This window comes from Colletotrichum graminicola (assembly GCF_000149035.1).
Source record: "Colletotrichum graminicola M1.001 genomic scaffold supercont1.16, whole genome shotgun sequence".
Classification (NCBI taxonomy): Eukaryota; Fungi; Ascomycota; class Sordariomycetes; order Glomerellales; family Glomerellaceae; genus Colletotrichum; species Colletotrichum graminicola.
Genome location: NW_007361020.1, coordinates 119,018 through 140,418, shown reverse-complemented (window position 1 = coordinate 140,418; position 21,401 = coordinate 119,018). Strand labels below are relative to the sequence as shown.

Sequence of the window (21,401 nt, the reverse complement as noted above, 5' to 3'; positions counted from 1 at the left end):
AGACTGGCGAGACTTGGCACGTCAAGCTACGGATAGTGTCTTCCACCCCCTCTCCTAGGGTCAAGAAGCCTAGACTCTACCAGAGCGCATCATCATCACCTTCAGCCATCACACCCCCTCCCCTGGCCCTTGAACCTTTTCTTCATTCATTCCCTTTTCCCCTTGTCATCATCGGCGCGACAGATTCGGTTACCGTATCCGCGCGTTTTGCCCCTCTTTTTCTTTCTTTTTTTCTTTTCCTTGCTTTCGTTCTAGAAGGTGTGGAGATGGTGGGGGAGGGGTGCGGGGGGAGGTAACGAGGGAGGGAGACTATGTTGAGGAAAATTCTTCACCGACTCCAGGCCCCTGGTCCTGGAGCCCGTTTACGGTGACAAGGGCCATGTCATCAGTTGGCGGCGAACCCCTAGGAGCATTGTTTTCTCTGGGGCTTTCCCTGCTTCTCCCTTTCCACCGAAAATCATGATGGATACTCATCTTGATGCTCCGTAGTGGGAGAGGACCGGGGGTTAGAGGTGGCCAGGGCGCTGCTCGGCTCGTCTGGGATACCCTCTTTGTGGTCCATCCGCCTGCTTGGATTTATACACTAGTGTACTAGTGTCGAAAAGACACGGTGATGGTGTGGTGGTAGAGTCCCTTTCGTACCCTGGCTAAGAAGGGTTTTGCCGTGGAGGATGACGAAGCTATTGGTGCCAATCTTAAGCGCTATCGGCTATGGGGCCCCAAGGAATAGAGACATCATAAGATGAACGGTGCCACATGGGCGGGGCGTCATGGTTGGCAGTAAGGCCGTTGACCGCCGCTTCAATCTCCTTCACTGGGTGTTGACTCGTTCAGGACTTTTCAATGGGGATACCAAGCGTGGGCATGGCCTTTCTTAGAAATGATTCATTTACTTTGTATCATGCGTTGACTTTTATGTACTATCGTTTCTCTATGTTCATAAGAACGTAAATCGGTCTCAGATCAGAAAATCAGCACATCATGAACGTCCCACAGACATTCCACATTGTAATGAGATAGTGGTCTACACCGCTGTCTGTCGTGCGCATACCAGAGAAGTGTGTGCGGTACGAGTCTGTCAGACTTGAGCTGCTCCATTAGATCTCCGGCAATGATGCTTTTCAAGAACAAAACGGACGAGGGGAAAGTCCCTTCTGGAAGTCGCGTATAAAGCCGAGCTGCAAAGGCAACGCGGAATGAACAGAAGCCAAGATAAACGCCAGAATCCATTTCTGTGAACCGCAATCGTAAGTCGTTATTAGATGCGAACAATGGTATCGTAAGATCAGAAACCGTACAACATATGCCAACCATGCTGTGGCTTGTGTTGGGTATAAGGCCGAGTATAGATGGTAGTGACGTAAGAAGATCGAGTCGGGTCCGGCCAGATTTGATGATGATGATGATGATGATGATGATGATGACGACGATAAGCGTTGATGAAAGCTGACGGGCACCGTCAGATCAAGCCGCCGTCTGTGAATCCGACGCTGTTCCGCCATCCATAATGCCGCTCCTGTCCCTCACGTTCGACATCGTGAGGCTTCGGGGGAACACCCCTAGCGTTCAAAGTACCTTTGGGTGCCAGAGAGGGACTTAGGTCGTATTCGCTGCTGCGGCGACTGCTCCCACCGCTGGTGTTGGTCTGGACGAGAAGTAAGCTGCTGGTGCTTGAGAGACGCTTGGTGAACTCGGTGAAGCTAAGTCGCTTGGCGCTGGAGCCGGACGCCCGCTTTTCCCCGTTGGCTCGGAAGTTGGCATCTTCGGATGTCTTACCGGATGAAGAGATCGGCACATCAAGCCTTTCCTGGCCCATGGACTGAGTCTGGCTGGTTGTCCTTTGCGCCACGCTCGAATGCATTTTGGAATGAGCCGTATGTGGTCGTGCAGGAGCCTGCAAGGGGACACTGAAGTTGGCGGGCGAACTCCTCATCACGGCTGACCGGGGTGACATTGCATCGTCTCGACGGCTGACGAGAAATTCGAGAGCGCGCTGAGCGTTTGGCGGGATCAAGGTCTGGCGGTTGCCGTTGACATCTGCTTCATGCGCGTACTCTTCATGGTCTTCGTCGTCGTCGTCGTCTTCATCATCCTCCTCCTCTGTCTCATCCTCTGATGAATCGTCATCCTCGTCGAATGCGCTTAGCATCGCCATCTTCTCGGCGTGCGCCTCCTTTGCCTGCTGACGGATCTTTTGGTCTGCTTCGCGCATCAAGGCATCAAAGCGGGCCAAGGAGGTGAGCTTCTCTTCACCCGGCGTCTCACGTTCAGAGCCAGGAATACAGCGCAGCTGGAAGGCTCGGTCAAGGATCGTCTCTCGTTGGTTTGGTGGGGAACTGGAGTCGGCCCCAGGAAAAGGCTGTGCGCCACCGGAGCTGACGCTGCCACGTCCGCGGATCGGCGAGCTGACTGTAGACGATCTCCCTTGTGCGACGGTCCAGCCCTCAATCAGTTCGCTTCTTTGATAATCGCTCATCGTAGCCACGGGCGAGGGAATATCGGATGGGAGCACCGTAGTGTATTTGTTGGGGTCCGGCATGGCGAAGCCTACGTGGGCTGGGTGATTGCCGCTGGTCGGCGAAGAGACGTCACTCGCCTTTGACCGTAAACTTGGGGAATCGGAGCTGTAGGTAGTAGGGCGATCCCGGCTAGAGTACGTCTGCACCGAGTTCTTGTGCTGCAAGGTAGTCCGTGGATTTGGGTTTCCGCTGGGAGGTCGTGGGAAATAATCGACATCCCGCGACCGCTGCTGTGTAAACGGATTGGTGAAAGATGGAGAGGCCGGGCTCTCGGGGCTCATGGGGAGCTTCCTCGAAAGAATGAAACGGGCCCAGTCGTGGAGACTAATGTGGTGATCATCGGGAGGTGTGCGGAACCACAAGGTGGTGGCGGTAGATTCTTTGCTGGAGATCAGACCAGCAGCCCTACTGGAGCGTCGCTTCTTCTCCTTGTCGTTAATCGTGATGACGAGAGTCGGCAGGACGGGGCCTTGTTTGCGATGGGCGAGCATTTGAACTTGGCAGTCCACAACAGAGCTGACGGAGTACTGATACGAGGCTTCCCAATCGTCCTGCAAGTTCAGGAGGCTTAGGTTGGGGCCAGAGAACTCCGTCATATTGAGCCTTACCTTGGGCTTGAAAATGGTTATGTAATAGTCGTCGGTGGCGGGAATCCTAGGCTGGATCTTTGGAGGGACGCCATTGCGGTTTATGCCTGTGGTTTGAGGACCAGTCGGGTTGGTGAGGGCTTCTCTCTGGACGTTGCGAGGCCCGACAATTACATATCGTGGCTAAAAAGATAGGGTATCAGAGGTTGACATTGTAAGGAAGGAAGAAAAGGGCGAATGGGCGAAAATAAGCAAATGCGTACCTTCCAGATGGCGCGGCCTAAGATCTGACCGCGGTCAGGAGGGACCAAAAGAAGTCCCTCGCAGGTTTCCATAGCTGGCAGGCTGCCTCGCATGGTGGAATGACGGAGCAGAGGTGCGATAGGCACCGTCGTTGCCTTTCAAGAGAAAGGAATGAGATGTCGAAAGTGTTAAGATGGTGTATTAATGAGGCATACTGGAGCAAAGGGGTCTCGGCGATAGTGGACAGGACGCAGTAACGAGGGATGGCGAATGGGCGGGCATGCGGAAGAAGAAACGGCAGCCGGTGGTGACGATGGTCGAAATCGGGGTTCGGTGTATGCCGGTTCTCTACAGAGGGACAAACCAGTTGTTGCTCTCGGTTCTCTGACTACCCCGGAGGCCCCTTGGGTTTGCACGTCGGGAACAGGGGGTTTGTGTTCAAACAGAGCTATGGGCGGCGCGGAGGAAGAGAAAGGAGAAGAGAGGCGAATCGGCCGGGAGAAGTGAAGGAAGAGAGATTTCGGAGGTGGTGGGAGAGTGGCCGTCAATAACAGAGGGGAGGGGGGTGGGGGATGGATAATCCAAGTGGAAGGGGTGTGGAAGTGTTCCTAGATGTTCTAAGCTTGAGGTGCAGGAATGCGAATGCAAGAGGTTGAAAAGAAAGAAAAAAACGGGGACAGAGTAATGGAAAGGAAGGCGGTTTCCCCCCCCTCTTCCCTTTCCTTTCTCTTGTTTCTTTTTTGCCTTTCTTCTTGTCTTCGACGGGTACAAAATTCTTTTTGTTTTAAGATTATCGTCATTAACGGCGAATGGAGTGGATGTGCTCTTGGGGGTGGGGGCGAGCGGGCGTTCTTGGATTACAATTGTTGAAGACGGAGGACCATTCCACACATAACCCACAATGATGGAGCCGGAAAGAGAGAGAGACTAAACCCAGGTCGGGAAGGGGGTTTGAAAAGGATAGGATACATACAGTACGGTACGGATACTAGTACGGATACTCCGTAGGTGGTGTACGGAGTAGATAGAATATGGGAAGGGGAGCGGCCTATTCTATGCGGTAGGCGAAATTAAAGCAGAATCGCGCACCTTCATGGGCCAACGCCTCTATGTGCAAGAGCTCTCCTAACAGGTAGGTAGTGCGGAGTCTAGACCCATATAAACCGTGTCTCTCACTGGTTAGATTTGTGGTGGATATGCATCATAATCTCCAGTATCCATTGCTGACATAATTGAAGAAGCGCAACCAGATACCCGAACAGAAACCGCAGTATCCGTATGCCTCTTTCATTTCTTCCCGTTCTCACGTTGCAATATCTGGGGCGAAGACATCCGAGGGTGGGTGGATGCGCCGCAATGAGCTCCCAGGGTCAGGGACCAGGCTAGCCGTCAAAATCAAGGAGAGAGAAGAAGAAGGAGAAGAAGAAGAAGAAGGAAATAAAATAAAAATAAAACTGGGAACCCTTGAAAGCCAATCAGCACGGACGAACGGTACCTGCGCAAAGCTAGGATACCTAGCAGGTGGGAGCTGCAAGTACCAGGACCCGGGCCAAGGCCGATTGAACGTGGGAGGAAACCACCCATCCGCCCCTGGGCCCCTGTCAATCCTGCTTTGAGCTCCATTATGGTGGACATCTGCCATGATGGTGTGGGCTGGCATTTGGCGCTATCCAATAGAAGAATGTTTTCGGGAAGGGTTGAATCGAAATGTGGATACTGCGGAAGAGGCAAGACACGAGACACGGTATACCTAGTTAGCAAGGCATACCGCCGTACACCAGCTAGGTACTGTAGGTACTTGGGTGAGTACACTACACTACGGGTACGTACTCTGTATCGCTCCTTCCTCCTTCTCCCAATCTCTGCTCTGCTCTGTCCTGTTCTGTTCTGTTCTGTTCTGTCTGAATTCGTACGGGCAGGAGGACTAAATGCCCCTCCGAGTCCGGTCCCGTCCCGTCTTACACTCACATACACGACATTCACGACATTCACGATTGCCTCCCAGGTATCTCCCCTGAACAGGAATGTGCTCAGAGTGGAGATGTCTGCAAGACGAGGAAGCCTAGGATGACCGTGGTCCTTCTCCTCCTTCTCCTCGGGCCTACTGTTATCACCGGGCATGGTGTGCCATCACCACCATCTCTGGGGATGGACTCGTCTCCTGGGCGCCCCGGCATATACAACGTCTCCTGTCGAATTCCCAGCACTGCTCCATACCGACCGACCGACCGCATCGTGACGCTTCCACTGTGGCTCCCACTGGGAGGGGCGGAAACAGTCGAAGGCTTCCATCGCTAAACAGAAACACACTATTTAACACCCATCGAGCCACGCTAGTCCGGGCTCACGCTCAGCCGTCCTGGTCGGTTCTTGGCACCTTGCAGCCACACCCTTAGGTACCCTGGTCGCCCTCTCTCTCCCCATGGCCGTTGATTAATTAGTCGTCCCGTATCTAGGGCCACTTACTCGCTGCCATCTGCCTGTTTTCAGACGACCCGGGCTCTGTTGCTACCCCAAGGCCGCTTGCAGACATGCAAACTGCCGCATCATGATCCGCCCAACGCCTCGGGAGTCAGTCGTCAGGCCTACGCAGTTGTCTTGTTCACGCCGCCTTCTCCCAACTCATTGCCGGCTTTTGCTGTCAGTGGGGTCCTTCACCTTCCACCCTTTCCCACACCTGGGCTACGCTCTACGGCCGGCCTTGTCGTACAGTTTCAGGCCGCCTTTGCTTGCCATGCAGAGCACCAGGAATGAAGGCACCCGGATCGCACCCGGCGTCACACAAGACCAGAATTGGGATACTATTGGAATTTGCTTGACTCACCTTGCCCCCATCAGCTTGTCCGACGCTCGATGATCACCGCTACGTCGGTACCGAGTGTCTTTGCACCACTCACTGCATGACGACCCGGTACGCGGGGGAGGGTTTCAACTCGTCGTCGACCTACGCATCAGACAGATGCAAGACATCTGCACATGGTCTTTTGATGGCGCGCAACCGGTGCTCGCTCGTTGGGCTGCTTCATGCACCACTCGCTAGGTTGTCGAGGGCGACACGTACAAGCCTCTTATGAAGCCGCGTCACACAAATCAAGTTCTGTTTTGGGGTTCGAATCGCTTTGCGCCAGCCCAGAAACGGGTTCCTGACGCTGGTTATCTGCATCACACTAGTCGTTCTGACATGCGGCCTCGAGCCTCCAATGCAACACAACACCACCCTTGGGTCATGCTCTACCGCATTTGATGGCTGCTCCTGCCGATCGTCGACGATGATGACCAAGGGAAACGAAAGAGAGTGCCAAAAGGTCGACAAGGGCTTGAGCGGACACTTTCGTCGGTTCGACAATGTGCGTCCAGGAATGATCGCTCTCACTCCAGAACGGTTGTCAGAGAGACCGACACGCCATATTCCCCTCCACCGCCACTTCCAAAGACAAGACTGAGGTCTCGAACCATGCCTCAAGCCTCCTCTCCTTCCCTCGCCCGTCACCCTTATTAGCCGTGCGAAAGCGACGTCCCTTGTGTGGGAATCTGCAGTGCGGGGCCTCACGGATGCCAGGGACCGAACCGTCGTCCCCTTCCAATCCCCACGCCCTCCCTCTCCACATAGGTTTCATTGCCCCTCCGCCATCATCGCTTCCGTTTGTCCACCTCGCGGTCTGGTCCTGGGCAGGGCGCAGGTTCTCGCTGGAAAGCTGCAGTTGGGCGGGCGCCCTCGAGCATGCAATGCAGCACATGCAGGCAGTGCGGAGCAGCGCTGTGCATCGCATGGCATCGCGTCGCATCGCATTTCCCATCGACGCTAACATGAAATAAAAATCCATGTGGTCTCTCTGGCTTCAGGCCACGCCGTCTTGCACCGCGCCTGACTGGCTAGTCGCCGTCATGTCATCTATATGGACTAATGAGCACTAGGCCCACGGCTGGTCGGAGTATGGACTTGGCCAGTCCGTCCTACGTTTGCCAATTTGCCAAACCCCTCGCCATGACGCTGCACCATTGCGGAGATTTCAATGCATGCAGCGTAGCGTACGTACCCAGACTTTCCGAGGACCCACACATTGTGCCTTGCCTCGAAATGTGCGCCTCCTGAACTAGGTAGGTAGACCAGCCTGCACCACCACTTGTTCCTGGCACACAAACTGGCTGGCCTGGGAGGCTAAAAGGTCGCTGGTGAGGTGCGGGAACCGAACCAGGGCCGTTGACGCTTGATTGTCAAAGGTGGTGTCGACTTGTTTGCTCTAGTGCAGGAGTTCCGGCAATCAGCTACGGACAACATTCTACTTTGGATGGGCCCATGCAGCCGGCATCCCCCTTCAGTCGTCTTGTCATTGAGATGAATTTTAACTCCGAAGTGTCACGGTACGAGACAGGTGTCACGACACCTGGTTCCTCCGACTGGCCGGTACTGTCTCCCCGTCATCTTGGCTTACATTTGTTGGAACGAATACTCAAGCCGCTGCATCCCCTAATACCGCCTGGCTCTCTTCATGAGGAACCTGTCAACGGCTGGAGTAACAACGGGTATGATTTTGCCTAACACAACCTTTGTGAAAGTTAGGCACAAGCAAGTGTGTGCCCCTGGGCCAATGTCACCATTCTCACGAGGCACGCAGGAACGGCAGCGTCTAGGATCAGGGGTGGCGCCCATCGGATTTACGGGAAGCGCCACAATCCGGAGCCGAACATTGGGTCTCATCTGTTGTCGCTGGAGCAGTTCTCGGGATAATTAATAGCCAGACCATTGGAGACAATACCGACATCAGCAGACAACCTCGCCGCTGTTGTCTATCTACCCCTAAGCCTGCTCCTGATAGCCGCCCGAAGCCGTTCGCAAGCCTCCCGCTTCGCGCACGAGCAACAATCATTGTCGCGGCTTATCACCGCGCCACCCTACTCACGGTTGACCCGCGATGGCGTCCGCCAGTGCCTCAGATTCAGCCTCTCTGCTGACAACAGCCGTAATACAAAGTGAAAGATGCCGAGGTCCCAGGGGTTCGTTGCAATCGGCACCTCACGTCGAAGCAACTCACTTTCTTTGTCCTCCTCCATCTAAGCACATAGAATTGAGTGCCTTGCATGATTACCAATTGCATGACGACATGGCCATGGCACCGACCTGAAAGCTTTTGGACATCCAGCTTACGGGTGGCATACCAAACATTGCCCCCTCAAGGCCCGCCAAGCTCGCGACCAACATTGAGGTTCTCGTGTGGCTTACAGCATGTGCCGATAGCACCCGTCTGCTTACCCGAATGCCTCACTCTCCTTCCTCCCATTACTCCATCTGTCAGCTGTGCCGCTGCCGCCACCTCTCTTGCATGCGACGGCGTTGGCGATCTGAGGAGCCGTTTGGCCGGCAGAAAGTTAGCGCAGGCACACGCCCTGCTTTCACTACCTAGAAGGCATGTCTTGTATCAGGGAGATGAATCCGTTCTTATCGTCCGGATACAGAACGCCCCCCCCCCCCCCCCCCTGGCCGCAGACAGGAGCAGCCACTGTCTTCATAAGCCAGCAGTGTCTCACAGGCGAGCAAACCCCACGAATGCGATCGATTGTGTTGTTACTTTTTCCCCCTTTCTTTCCCGGTCTCGTCTTCATCGCCATTGATTGCACCCCTGCCGATGAGCACACAAATCGCCCTATAAGCACTAGCCAGCATGTTGTCGCATTGGGGGCATTGTCTTCAGAACGTGGGGAGACAGGGATGTTGACTCGTATTCTGTGCTAAAGGCCTAAAGCACATGGACGACTGGGGTCATCGCCTCCCTTCGGAATCACGGAGCCCTCCTCATATGGGAATTTCGCTCATGATGATTCCACAGCGGCTCGTCGCACCGACGATTTTGTCTGAGACAAGAACTTGAATGCCTGCGCATCAACGAGCACCACCCCTGAGTGAAGTCCTCTCCCAGCCATCCGGTCTGTAATCCACCAAGGCGCCAGCACGACTTGGACAAGTTTTGACAACCGAACAAAGTTCAGCTGCAATAGTATCCAATCAACGGGGTTTGTGTCACATAAGAGCTCGTCCCCCGTTTCTAGTTTACCGTGCAAGCTGAAAATGCTCGCGGCAGAGGGGGCAACTTGTGTTAAAGATTGATAGCCATATATATCCACCCCTCCCAAGCGAGGACGATCGCGAAGTCTGGCGAGTGCACTTGCCACAAGCTAACTTGCGCCCACTTTCTCCACGTCATTGATCATTGATGGTAAGCTTCCTGCTCTTATCAAACACCCGGAGCTAATCCTTTCGCGAGCTGACGGACAACGCCTGGATCGCTAAGCGACCGAGGGACCTGGACAAGCCCAGCTTGGTATCGAGTCAATTTCCGTGTTGCTCACTAAATCCTGAGTAAACATGGCTTGGACAAGGTCCAGGAAAGCTCCGACCCCATGCATCTCGGGCTCAGGCTGCACCGCCTGCCTTGGAGCCGAGAATGCCTGCCGTGGAGAGTCTGTGACGACCCGGTGCCTGCCTCCGAGGCGTCAGCTGTTGAGAGACACCATCAACGAGCTCGACGAGCAGGTTGCGGACCCCCCCTCCCCCGAGTTAAGATGCATGCTTCTTTGTCTCCAGTCATGCACCTTACGTTTGTGGCTGAAAGCCATTGCAACGTTTGTTTGAGGCCGGCACGAGTTGAGAGGTCATGGAAGCAGGGGGAGAGATGTGCTTAGTAACGATGCTTGGTTGCAAGGCCACCAGCAAGATGAGGAACGCACGAACGCGCGAAAGGGTGTCAGGATTGTACTAATTGTTGCACCCCCCCGGATGAACCCGAAAGTGATTGATCTTCCCTAGTCGAGAAAAGTCCGGGTGAAGACATTCATACCTGCAGAGGCCCAGGCGGAGAGGTAGGTAGGTCATGGAGGCGATGGAGGCGATGGGCCGTTGGCGTCTATTGAAGGTCTTCCCAGCTGCAAACAAGCCACCGCAGAAGGCTGCCTTCGATAGATAGTTGGCGCTGCCATTTTGTAGCCATCACTCTTCCGGCGGGCTCGAACAGCGTGGAGATACCTCGTATACGTGGGGAAAGGCTGAATGTGTTGACATCAGAGACTGGAAGGAAGCCATACGTTCCGACGTCGAGGCCAACATGACTGCGAGATGTCCCTGGTTACATTCGTGTTTTGTTGCAGTATCCCTCCGAGAATACTCTGATAGCGTCGAGCAACGTATCTAGATATTACTCAATGTGTCGAACTCCATGTGTTCTCACCACGTAAAGCAATCACTAGTGCTCCTCTTTTTTTTCTGAACCAAGATTTCTTGATTCCCCCCCGTTTCCTCCCCGTTTCCTCCCTGTTTTCGCCTGGACCAACTCCTCATCCACGAGGCTTGAGTGATTCACGCCTCTTTTGACCATAAGTCTGCACTGAATGGTCTGCCGATATGTGGCGGGTCATCGAGACTGGGCATGCAAAACAGACGCCTCTCGGCATTCCGAGTTAAGATTAAAAGGGTGAGCAGGTCGGTTCTTGCATTTGCTTGACAACGTTTCTTAGCCCGAAGCCCGCTCGGTTATTCATAGAGAGACAGATGCAGGCTGTCCGACGTGCATCTCCAGACGAGAGGGGTGTTCTCGTCTGGTGAGTTCGCTCCTCTCGTCCATGTCGACTAGAATATCTACAAGCCGAAATAAAGGGGAAAAGTCATACAACAGTCTCATCGTTCTTTCTACCGCATACGCCCTGGTGCCTAGCCACCCTGTTACGCACCGTCTCAATACAGGGCTCATGTCCTATCAATACCATAACCCTTGGCTGTGCTCGATGGTGGGTTTGTTGTTCGATGGGCTTTCACTCACGTATTCTCTTTTCTTTAGTTCACCACTTGCTCCCAACTACACCTCCGTACTGAATGTTGACGATGCTCACTGGTTGCCTTCCCCATGCGGAGGTCAAGGCTTGTTTTACCATTCGCCACAGTATAACTTGACTACAGGTATGGACCTCGTCGATCGGTGTACGGGTTGTCTTTGTGGAGGTGGGGTATCAATAGCACATCTGCCAAGCCCGGCATGCCTCGGACATCTTTTGAGTGGCAAGAAAAGAGGCTATTCGACTGCGTACGAACGACACTTCTCCCATGGCGAGCTCCTCTTCTGACGTTGTTGCCATTCACTTCATCGTGGTGTAAGCGGACAAACCAATCGTATCTGACGCCCTTGCACTTCTTCTGGGCCTCGATGCGAGGACGTGAGATCGCCGCTGCCGGGCACATCCGAAAAACAAGCTCGCGTCGTGCCGGCCAAGTTTTCTCCAAGCACATCCAGCGACGGGCAACAGGTTTCTCAACCCCCCCCCCCCCCCCCCCCCCCCCCCCCTACCCCCCCTCCAGGGTCCTACCCTGCCTGCATCAACTTAACGCTCACCAGGTGGCCCTTCTGGCTGGTTGTGATTTGTTACGTGCGCACTGTTCAAGGGCCTGCATCAGCGTCGTTGCATTTAGAGAAAATGGCCCAATGCACGGGACACCCCGGATCGGCGCTCATCCGGCATTCGGTTTTGGGTTGGTGGACTTGGAGGGCCTCCCCCCCAACAACCTTTTCCGCGGGCGGGTCGGTGAACGGTAGACGAGACCAGGACTATTGAGAAAAGGGGGTTTTCTTGCTTTTTTTTTTTTTTCTTGTATCAGAATTTCTCCTGTGAGAGAGGGCAAGAGAAACGGTGTTTGATTGTGTTCTGTTTTATTCTTTTCCCTTTCTGTCTCGACCAGAAGGTAAGAACAGCGAGTCTCGGAATTCCCCCTTGTCCCTTGACACTTCCACTTTGCCTTGCAGCGAGCGTTGTTCCGGATCTTGGATCGGATCAAATACGGCTCAGCTAGGGAACGGGTTCGGGAAGTGCTTCCGGCAAGTTGCGCAACTCGGTGTGCTTGGATGGCGGCCCGTCTGGCTCCCAGGGGTTCCTAGCCCGTTTTACGGCCTTGGCGATACAAGCCAAAGTACGGATATTGGAGGGAGGACAAGGTGGGCCATGTCCGCTCCTCTCTCGACTTCGGCCCTGAGGCGGCGGCTCCGGACGGCGATAGAGGACGATTCCGCCAGGCGGCGGTTATGGAGCTGGGGGAGTGTAGAAGAGTTTGGGAGGAAAGCGGAAAGGGAGACTTCGCTTCTGTCGTGGGAGGAACTCCGTAAGTATCCTCTGCCGTAACACTTGTGATCAAAATCGTTTTCTAAGAGGTTGTACAGCCGAATGGCAACAGTGGGTCATGTGTCAACTCCTAGAGGGACAGAGACTTATAGCTGTGACAGATGCGGGAGCGATCACATCAAGACCGGGTATCGGTAGGTCAACTACCCGATGGCCATCGATTGAGACTGGCTTACAAACTTGGTTTATAGAAAGGCCTGCAATTCGGTGCTTGAATGCTTTGCGAGCTGGGCTTATATCCACAACGAGTCGAGTAGGAGACACTGGCCCCTTCGTCTTGCGGCTTCACCGAGTCTAATGCTCTGCGCAGTCAACATCTACTCTCATGTATTTGGCGCAGTTTTATTCGTCTTGCTGCCGTTCTACGTCTTCGGTAATGGGATCCCGCCCAGATGGGGCATCGCCTCGACAGCAGACGTTGTCGTCTGCAGCGTCTACGCCCTCGGCGTGACCGTCTGCTTCGTCCTCTCAGCGGCGTGAGTAAAGCCTGTCCCTGGTCTTTAAGCTGGCCCTAGTCTTCCATTGTGCCTTCTTCTAGTTCTGGCATTGGGGGGGGGGGGCTTCGGAAGAGGGTCCAGGTCGGCCGTCAAAGTTCGGGGGACAGCATTCGTTAACCCGCACAAAGCTTCCACACTCTCATGTCCCACAGCGAGGCCGTCTATCTCTCGGGCATCAAGGCCGACTTCCACGGCGTCCTTGTGCTGATGTGGTCGTCCGTCTACCCCCTCGCGCACTACGCGTTCCCGTGCAGCCCCCGCACGCGCGACGCATACGTCGCGTTGACGGGCCTGCTCGCTGCCCTCTGCGCTGCGGCGACGGCGCGGCCGGACCTCGGGGCCGTGGACCTGGGTCACCACCGCGCGGCGCTGTTCGCGGCGTTCGGACTCGCGGCATTCGTGCTCCCCATCGGGCACGGAGCGGCAGTGGACGGCGCCGGGGAGGTGTGGGAGCGAGTGGGTGGCGGGTGGGTTCTGGCGACGGCCGGGTTCAACCTCGTTGCTGTTCTGGTGTATTGGGCCAAGGTGAGTCGCTTGCTGCGAGAGCGTTTGCGGCGTTTGGTTTGGGGGTGGGGGAGGGAACGAATCCCGGCGGTGTTTTGCTAACTGTGCGAGAAGTTTCCTGAGCGGTGGTTCCCGAGAACTTTTGACTTGGTAGGGGCGAGCCATCAGATCATGCACATCATGGTGAGTGAAAAATGTCCAAGTCGAAGGGATACCGGCAGCTCCTGCATCGAAGACATAGGTTGCTAAGTGATGATAAGGTATTGGCTGCGGCTCTTGCGTACGCTGAAGCAGTCATTGTCGCCTTCGATTATAGACATGGACGAAGCCTGGTGTGTTGAGGGTCAGCCCAACCCATTGTAAACCCCTTTTGAACATGCAGAAGGCGGCCCGTGTGGGTAGTTTTTACAAAGCATGGATGTTGGGTTGCGGACAGCAAAAGAAAGGCAGCCCGCCATCCCGTACATATCAACAGTGTTCGATGATGAGGAGCCCATTGTTTCTTTATACTCCATATATGCCATAGAGATATAGAACGATGACGAAAAAAGTTACAGGGTACAGCATTCTAGTCGATTCACGCCGCCGTCAGTAAGGGGAAACGTTTACTCGCCGTCAACCTTGACGACAACCTTTCCTCTCGCCCTCCCGCTCCCAACGATGTCATACCCGTTCGCGACCTGCTCGAAACCAACCTGTTTCTCGATGACAGACTTGATCCTCCCGTCTGACAGCATTCCCATAACCTCCTCCGTCAAATCCTTACCGGGGTCCATCATAGCCGTTGCCGCCCACCGACGGCCCGTGCCGCCCAACCAGGTCGGACGGGACCAGAGCGCGTTCATCTGCATTTGCCAGGCCACCTTGGTGAAGGCTCCATACGAGAGAGCCGCCGGCTTGATCCCAAGGGCGGAGTAGACACCGTCGGGGACTAGATAGGCGGCGCAGTTGATGTGGACGTCCTGCACGCCGACGCAGTCGACCACGGCGTCGAACCGGCTTCCTTCCCGGCCGAACCTCTCCCTCAGGGACTCGTTCTCTGGCCCTGCGTCGTCCACGGGCGACGCATCCTTGGCCATTGTTCTCGACGTTGTCGCCGCCGGGCCGGATGCGGACCCGGGACTCCACACTTGGGTGACGGTCCCGCTCAGATCCATCTCCGGAACGGCGGTGCTTGCGCGGGCGAACCTGGGGATCAGGGAGATGTAGAACTGACCGCCTGGGTTCAGCGCGGCGTATGCGACAGTTTGTGCTGTCCTTACTGGCCTGCGTGACGTCAGAGTTTTGCGGTCGTGAGACATGTTAGACAGACAAGACAGCCCAGCCCTGGACGCCGTTATCATAGCTAGGTCCCTTGGTCACAGACTCGATGTTGCGGTTCTCTCATGATTGGCAGCATCCTCGCTCAACAACCTCTGGACAGAACGGCCTTTACGCTGGTGAACTCGGCGTATAAGGCAACAGGATACCGGTATGGGATGGGGGTCGGTGTTTTCAGACTCGTCTGGGGTCCGGACGATTGACGGGATGGGATGACGGGGCTTTGAGGGCGGTCCGTCGTCTGAAGTGAGCCAGCCCAGTGGTCTGCATCAGCATCGGATGCTTTCTGGGGCAAAGAAAACAGTGACTAAGGCCAAACGAGAAGTGCGGCATTTGAATCCCTGCGGCGTGGCACCAAAATAGGACTCGGTCTCGCCAAACTTGGTATCTGTCGCCACGCGTCCTTGGTTCAGAGTGGGCGACTGGCTAAACAAACCACACAACAAAAGCCAACATGTCCTTGACACGGCCACTGTGTCCGAAGCCGCGGCGAAGAGAACAACGACAAGGAAAACCCGATGCGTATCTGGCAAGGCTCGCGTCGCCGAGAGCCGGGCCGGGTTCATTCGCATGAAGCCGATGGCACGGGAGACGTCTCGATAGTGGGACGAGACAAGCCAGCCGTGAGTCGTGACGAGGAGAGCCACGCCACGCCAGCGCCACGCCACGCCACGAAGCCAGCTGGTGGGCAGATACGGTACTTGGAATTCAATACATACCTAGGTACCTTGGTATTGAAGCTCAAGTGGGTAAAATAGACTAGGAATAGACAGTGTCGAGATTGACAAAGCTAAATCCCCCAACGATGACTCCCTCCCACCTGGGGTGGGTGGCCAAACCGTCTCCCTCATTGGGTGGCTGACGCCGATAGGGGGGGGGGGGGGGGCTGAGGCTGCCCCAACACGACACGACACGACACGACAGGGCAGGGCAGCTTCGCTAGCGGCTCTGCATTTTGATGTGCATTTTGCATTTTGCATTCTGCAATTCAATTCTGCCCAAGTACCACGTTTGACCGAGTGTGACGGGGCGCTGGGTGACCATCCCGCCGTCGGATATTGGTGGGGGAAGAGGGGGAAGGGAAGGGGTGTTGAAAAATAATAAATAAAAAAAATAGAACTAAAACATACCATTGGGCCAAGAGGACCCTTGGGATGCCGGTTCCAGGGCCTAGAACCTTGTCTAGCCAAAATACAACATACCTACTGTACCTTCGTACCTACTGTATCCGTACCTCCTGCGACATCACAACGACGCCTGACCATTCCTTTTCCAATCTTTTTCCTTCACCTCCACTCCCCGTGATCGTCTCTCGTTGATTTTGTTTGCGTGTGTGTGTGTGTGTGTGTGTGTGTGTCTGCTTGGTTCGTCGTGCCTGTCTGGAAGTTCGCTCACTCGCTCTGTTCTGCTCTACACCGTCTCCATCCATCTGTATCTCCGCATCTATATCCATAGTCGATCCTACTCTGCATCACCAGCCCCCAACTGAGGACATCCTCTGCCTCCCCTCGAACCCCCTTGCCTCTATATCCAAAGCAAAGCATCAACACCCGAAAATGTCCATGCCAGGCGCCTTCTCCCCCGACTTGCCACCCTTCGAGCCCGACTCCAAGGAGGACGCATCCTCCTCCAATAACCCTCCCGACCTTCGCCTCGACCAGCCCACCGACGCCTGCTCCCTGCACACGAACGATGCCTACTTCGACGACGTCGTTGCCTCCTCCTCTTCCTCCTCGGTCGCCGCACGCGACCTCCCGCCATCATACACGGATGAACCCCAAGACCCGTCCCCCGCCTCCAAGAGCCACCCCATCACCTCAACCACGACCGCCCTCCTCGCAGACGAAGCCGGCCCCTCCCCGCTTCTCTTCCGTAAAGACCCCGTCACCGGCGCCGAGATCCACACCTCCCGCCGCCTCGACACCGACCCGACCTACCTCGAATCTCACATCACCGCCCTCGCCGAGCTCCCGCCCAGGCCCTACGTCCGCGTCCGCGGCACCCACACCGAGAGCGTCCGCAAGCGCGACGATAAGACCGAGTCCAAGACCGTCGTCGACTTCGACGTCCGCCTCGACCTCACTCCCTTCCTCTACCGCGACATCACCGCCCGCCGCTCCTGGCGCGAGCTGCGCACCGTCGACAACTTTCAAAAGGTCCGTCGTGGCACCGTCTTTCCCACCCGCGCCCCCGGCTTCGGTGGTTCCTCTTCGTCCTCCCACACCGCCGCCGACGGGAACAGGCAGCCCACCCTGCGCGAGTGGTGCCACCGATACTGCGCCTCCCACGCCGGTCTAAAGTCCTTCACCCTGCTCCGCACCGTCACGGGCTTCGACGAGGACGAGAAGCTCAAGGGCCGCCTCGAGGACCTCGTCCGCGCCACCCACTACCGCGGCCACATTGACGTCTCCTTCCCCGTCCAGGACGCCCGCGTCGACGTCTACAACACCTGCCGCGTCAACCGCTGGCGCTGGACCCCCTGGGTCCGCTGGCTGTTCTACCTGACCTTCCTCTGGCTCTTTGCCTGGCCCTACCTCTTCTTCCGAACCAAGCGCTTCGAGGTCGTCGAGGCCGAGTGGCCCTTCTCCCGCCGCCGGAGGGACCCGCAGACGGGCAGGGTCACAGGGCGCGAGTACGTCACGCTCTCCGAGCTCGACTGGTACAACATGTGGGGGAGGGCCATCTCCAAGGCCGTCCTCGAGAGGCGCCAGGGCGAGCTGGACCAGCGCGACCTGAGGGACGCCGAGGGGAGGCAGGACACCAGCTTCGAGGAGGTCCTGGCCGGCATGGAAGGGGGCGCGACGAGGGACCTCGTGATGGCCGGCGTGAGCGCCATGAACGTTGTCAACCGCCACTTTGGATGGGGAGGTAACTGCTGAGCGACACGCCGTCGAGGTGCATGCTCGGGCATGTTCTTGACTCTCGACTCTTTCGCTGTATGGTCTATTTCGCATGCCATGGGTTTTTTTTTTGTCCTTTCTTTTCCCGCACGTTTGTTTCTTGCTGTTTTTGTTTCTCTCCTCATGGCCGGAACTGCGGGTGTCTTTTGGGTTTTCTCTCTCTCCTCTCCCTCTCTGTCTCTCTTTCTCTCTATCCGTCTACTTGCATCACCTCAAAACGTTCTCCAGATTGACGCCTTACGAATTTCGTTTTCTTTATACTGTCTCCTTGTTTCGGTTCTCTGGTGTTGCAAGGCAAAAGATCACTGCTGTCGAGGATAATAGCGAGGGTTGGGAATACTTACATTAAGGAAAAGCATAACTCGATACACCTACATATACATGGTCCAATCGTTCCGCCGTGAAGAAATATGGCTTAGCAAGATAAGAAATCAGCCGTATCGTTAGAGGTACCTGTGTCTGAGAGGATGTTTGTACAAGTCAAACTCGGCATACGACACAACACAGAAAGAGAAAAGGGAGGTGTTTAAATAAACAAAAAAGACGCTATACTAAGCATGCAGCAGCCGGAGCTTCCGTACCACGTCGTAAGGTCGCTTGCTCTCCTGCTGCATGCTCGGCCCTAGGTCGGGAAGGTAAGCTCCCGGCCGAACGTTTAGGTAATCCATCCCCCACCCCCCCGGTCCTAGACCCTGCGTCCCGTGCCCCGCCATTCCCTCTCCCACCTCGCCGCCCGGAACCCTCATAGCTGTCTTTGATGCCTTCGTCACACACCTGCCAGACAACCCGTAGAAAGATCGACGGAGAATGGATATCAAAAACCCGCGCCGGGTCCTGGCTGTCTCGCTTGCCGACTCGAAGCAGCACCTGAGCAGAGTCATCAAAGGTGAGTCCCGTCCGAGTTTCCTTATCTTATCAACGCCGATCCTCTGGCGCGGGATGCGTCCTGCCCCGCCGTGACGCTCGAGTGAGAAAGATCAGTGAGAGTGAAGGCGATCGTCATGAGCTCGACGAGCCTCGCAGCCCCCCCCTCCTCAGACAAAATTAAAAGAAAATGAAAAAGAGAGGCGGGAAAGTAGTTCTGGTAGAACCGACAGGAAAGAACAGCATCTGACGCAAGAGGCAGACCTGACGGGCAACCACCCGGAACCCGCATCAACCACCCTCGCCGGCACAACGCACGTCCTCTCCATCAAGACGAGCTACTACAGTGCCGACGTTCCCATCTGGCTGGATCTCATCTCCTCGCCGGCGGAATGGTCCGAATCTTTCCTCTCGCCCGAGGCCAAGGAGGTCCTCTCCGTGCTCGGCGGTATGGCTGTCGTCTTCGCCCTGCCCTCGACATCATCGTCCGGCACGGCCGCACCCGTTGCTGACACATTTCCGGTGACGGCTACAGAGCCTGCAGCACCTCCGGCACCGCCGTCTGCAGACGAGACCCGCGCCCTCATCACCGAGGTTGGCAGGGTCGTCCGTGAAGGGCTCGGCGGCTGGGGGTGGGACGGCGTCAGCCTGGGCATCGGTGTCGGCGACGGCGACGCGGACGAGTGGGAAGAGCTCTGTGCCGAGTGGGGGCTCGAGTTTGTTCAGGTCCGAGGAGGGAAGAAGGACGAGGGAAAGAATGAGTTTGGAGGTTCGTGGGTTGATCCTTCCTTCCTTTCTTTCCTTGATTTCTTCTACTATTACTTCAACGCCCCCTCCCCCCTCTCGTTAAGCTCACTCATTCCGAGCCTGTGGCCTGGCACATGGCGGGCGGTGTTACTGCGAATGAATGATGATACCGAGAATGGACCTGTGCTGACACGATGGCCTAGAGAAAATGGGCATCCCCCGAGTCCTCGAGGCCCTGGAGTCCAACGACTGGGACGCTGCAGACGACCTCGACGGCGGGCTCTCCGACCTCGACTCTGACGAGGAGCCTGCATCGGGCCTCCCCAGGAGCCGCAGGCCCCTAGCTGACGCTGACGGCGACGGCGATGAGGATGAATTTGATCTGGACCCCGAGAGTTTGGACTTTGGCTTCGACAAGTCTGACTTTGAGGGTTTGAAGAAGACGATCTGGAACCTGGATCAGGAGCAGCAGCCCGAAACGGATGAGGCGGACGATGACGGCGACGATGTTGGCAACGAAAACAAGGGTGCCGCGCGAGAGGCCTCGGCCAAGAACAATACCGAAGAGGGCGCCGGGAAGAGCAGGGACGGAGACGATGAGGATGAGGGGCCGGACGGCGACGAAGTGGAGAAGATTGAGCGGATGATGCGGAAGCTGCAGGCCGTGAGGGACATGAGCGCGGGGTTGCCGGAGGAGCAGAGGCGAAAGATGGCCAAGAAGGCCGTTGTGGAGGTGATGAAGGAGCTGTGAAAGCCCTGGGATCAAGTTGTCCCGGCTGTGGCTCTAGGGCAGGATGCAGAACGGCGGACCGCCTCAAGCGACTTGTTGCATACCGACATCTCTGTCTCTATTCCTCGGGCGAGCGAGGCCAGCTGCTCTGGAGACCCGAATGGATGCATCCATGGCCCGACGGGCTTCCAAGCTACGACGCAAACTTGCACTTCGGGCGAGCGTTGAGCGTGTCTGGCTTCCGAGCGGGACACAAGAAGGTCCCTGATCACCTAGCTTTTGCTGTGAGCCCACTATGGCTGACTGAGCTTGATGGTTCCAGAGTGGACCGTTCGACACGAGGAGTTATGTATGTATACACACATATATATACGAGGAAAGCTACGCCAAGTGAATGGACATTGCGTCCACAGTCGCAACTGCAGCAAACACATCTTCACGTTTTGAGCTATCCGCGCATACACTAGCCTTCCATCCAATAAATATGGGCCTAGACCGTATGTCGCCTTCGATATGCGTTGCAAGACTTGATGTTGAGGTTTAAGAAGAAAAAAAGCACCCCAAAACTTCGACACGGCGCAGAAGCTTGTCTCGCAGGGCAACATTTGGGACCTGTGTCTGAGTAACCCGTCTTGCAGGTGCACATTGATATCTTGCGTTTCAAATTCTCTGATATCTCGGAGGATTGCATCGAGAGAAGGCCTCGAAGGTTTCAAGACTCCCACACACATACCAGTGCTTGTTAGCACGGGGGGCTCGACGCTCGAATACTCGAGCGAGACCACTCGGCCCGGTGCACTGGGGAGTCGGCAATCTTGAGAGCCCGCTGTCCACCTCTCTTGTACGTTACTTGATCCAGCTGTGCTCAACTCCAAGAATTCAACCTTCCGGCAGATGTAGACGATCGTAAAATGTAAACTCCGCCGGCCCATTCTGACGCTTATCGAGGCCGAAAGAGTGGGATTTCAACGGCGATCCATGCCTGACAAGGTTGTATTCGCTGTACTTATCTAGGCCTATTCCAGGTTATTTCTCATGTACGAGTGTCGATGGAGCGAGGAGGAAGGTTTCCATTGCATCAGATGAAGCGAATGCGAGTCGTGCTAACCTGGCGACTGAATATCTAGGCCGAGCAAGTAGCATTTTGGTGTTTTCTTCTGACGGCCCAGGAAGCCGGCATCGTGGTCTCAACATTCAGCCATTGTAGCGCTTTCCGTAGCCCTTTACGGATGCCACATGTAGCTGCTCCCAAAGTTCCTAGTCGGCAAGTTCCGAGCGTTGTCGTGCTCTTTCCCACACGGACCACCAACCTGCTACGACGCTGCGCAGGATGA

The 21,401-nt window shown here is 55.8% G+C and overlaps 6 protein-coding genes across 6 annotated transcripts; 3 read left to right on the top strand and 3 right to left on the bottom strand.

The window, feature by feature from the left end:
* Window positions 1-1,459: 1,459 nt before the first annotated feature.
* Window positions 1,460-3,462, bottom strand: GLRG_04850 (uncharacterized protein; the record flags this gene model as incomplete). The annotated part of the gene is made up of 3 exons (XM_008095535.1): window positions 1,460-3,070; window positions 3,128-3,289; window positions 3,370-3,462. 3 exons carry the CDS (start codon window positions 3,460-3,462, stop codon window positions 1,460-1,462), a joined length of 1,866 nt encoding a protein of 621 aa, XP_008093726.1.
* Window positions 3,463-5,165: 1,703 nt separating this feature from the next.
* On the bottom strand, window positions 5,166-5,470 carry GLRG_04849 (uncharacterized protein; the record flags this gene model as incomplete). Its single annotated transcript, XM_008095534.1, has 2 exons — window positions 5,166-5,241; window positions 5,322-5,470. 2 exons carry the CDS (start codon window positions 5,468-5,470, stop codon window positions 5,166-5,168), a joined length of 225 nt encoding a protein of 74 aa, XP_008093725.1.
* A 6,858-nt stretch (window positions 5,471-12,328) lies between these two features.
* Window positions 12,329-13,759, top strand: GLRG_04848 (uncharacterized protein; the record flags this gene model as incomplete). Its single annotated transcript, XM_008095533.1, has 5 exons — window positions 12,329-12,485; window positions 12,816-12,981; window positions 13,131-13,527; window positions 13,621-13,689; window positions 13,748-13,759. The coding sequence occupies 5 exons, from the start codon at window positions 12,329-12,331 to the stop codon at window positions 13,757-13,759; spliced, it is 801 nt and encodes a 266-aa protein (XP_008093724.1).
* Window positions 13,760-14,111: 352 nt separating this feature from the next.
* GLRG_04847 (uncharacterized protein) lies at window positions 14,112-14,807 on the bottom strand (the record flags this gene model as incomplete). The annotated part of the gene is made up of 1 exon (XM_008095532.1): window positions 14,112-14,807. One exon carries the CDS (start codon window positions 14,805-14,807, stop codon window positions 14,112-14,114), a length of 696 nt encoding a protein of 231 aa, XP_008093723.1.
* A 1,575-nt stretch (window positions 14,808-16,382) lies between these two features.
* GLRG_04846 (uncharacterized protein) lies at window positions 16,383-17,705 on the top strand (the record flags this gene model as incomplete). The annotated part of the gene is made up of 1 exon (XM_008095531.1): window positions 16,383-17,705. One exon carries the CDS (start codon window positions 16,383-16,385, stop codon window positions 17,703-17,705), a length of 1,323 nt encoding a protein of 440 aa, XP_008093722.1.
* An 828-nt stretch (window positions 17,706-18,533) lies between these two features.
* GLRG_04845 (alpha and gamma adaptin binding protein p34) lies at window positions 18,534-20,088 on the top strand (the record flags this gene model as incomplete). Its single annotated transcript, XM_008095530.1, has 3 exons — window positions 18,534-18,612; window positions 18,853-19,359; window positions 19,541-20,088. The coding sequence occupies 3 exons, from the start codon at window positions 18,534-18,536 to the stop codon at window positions 20,086-20,088; spliced, it is 1,134 nt and encodes a 377-aa protein (XP_008093721.1).
* Between the last annotated feature and the right edge of the window lie 1,313 nt (window positions 20,089-21,401).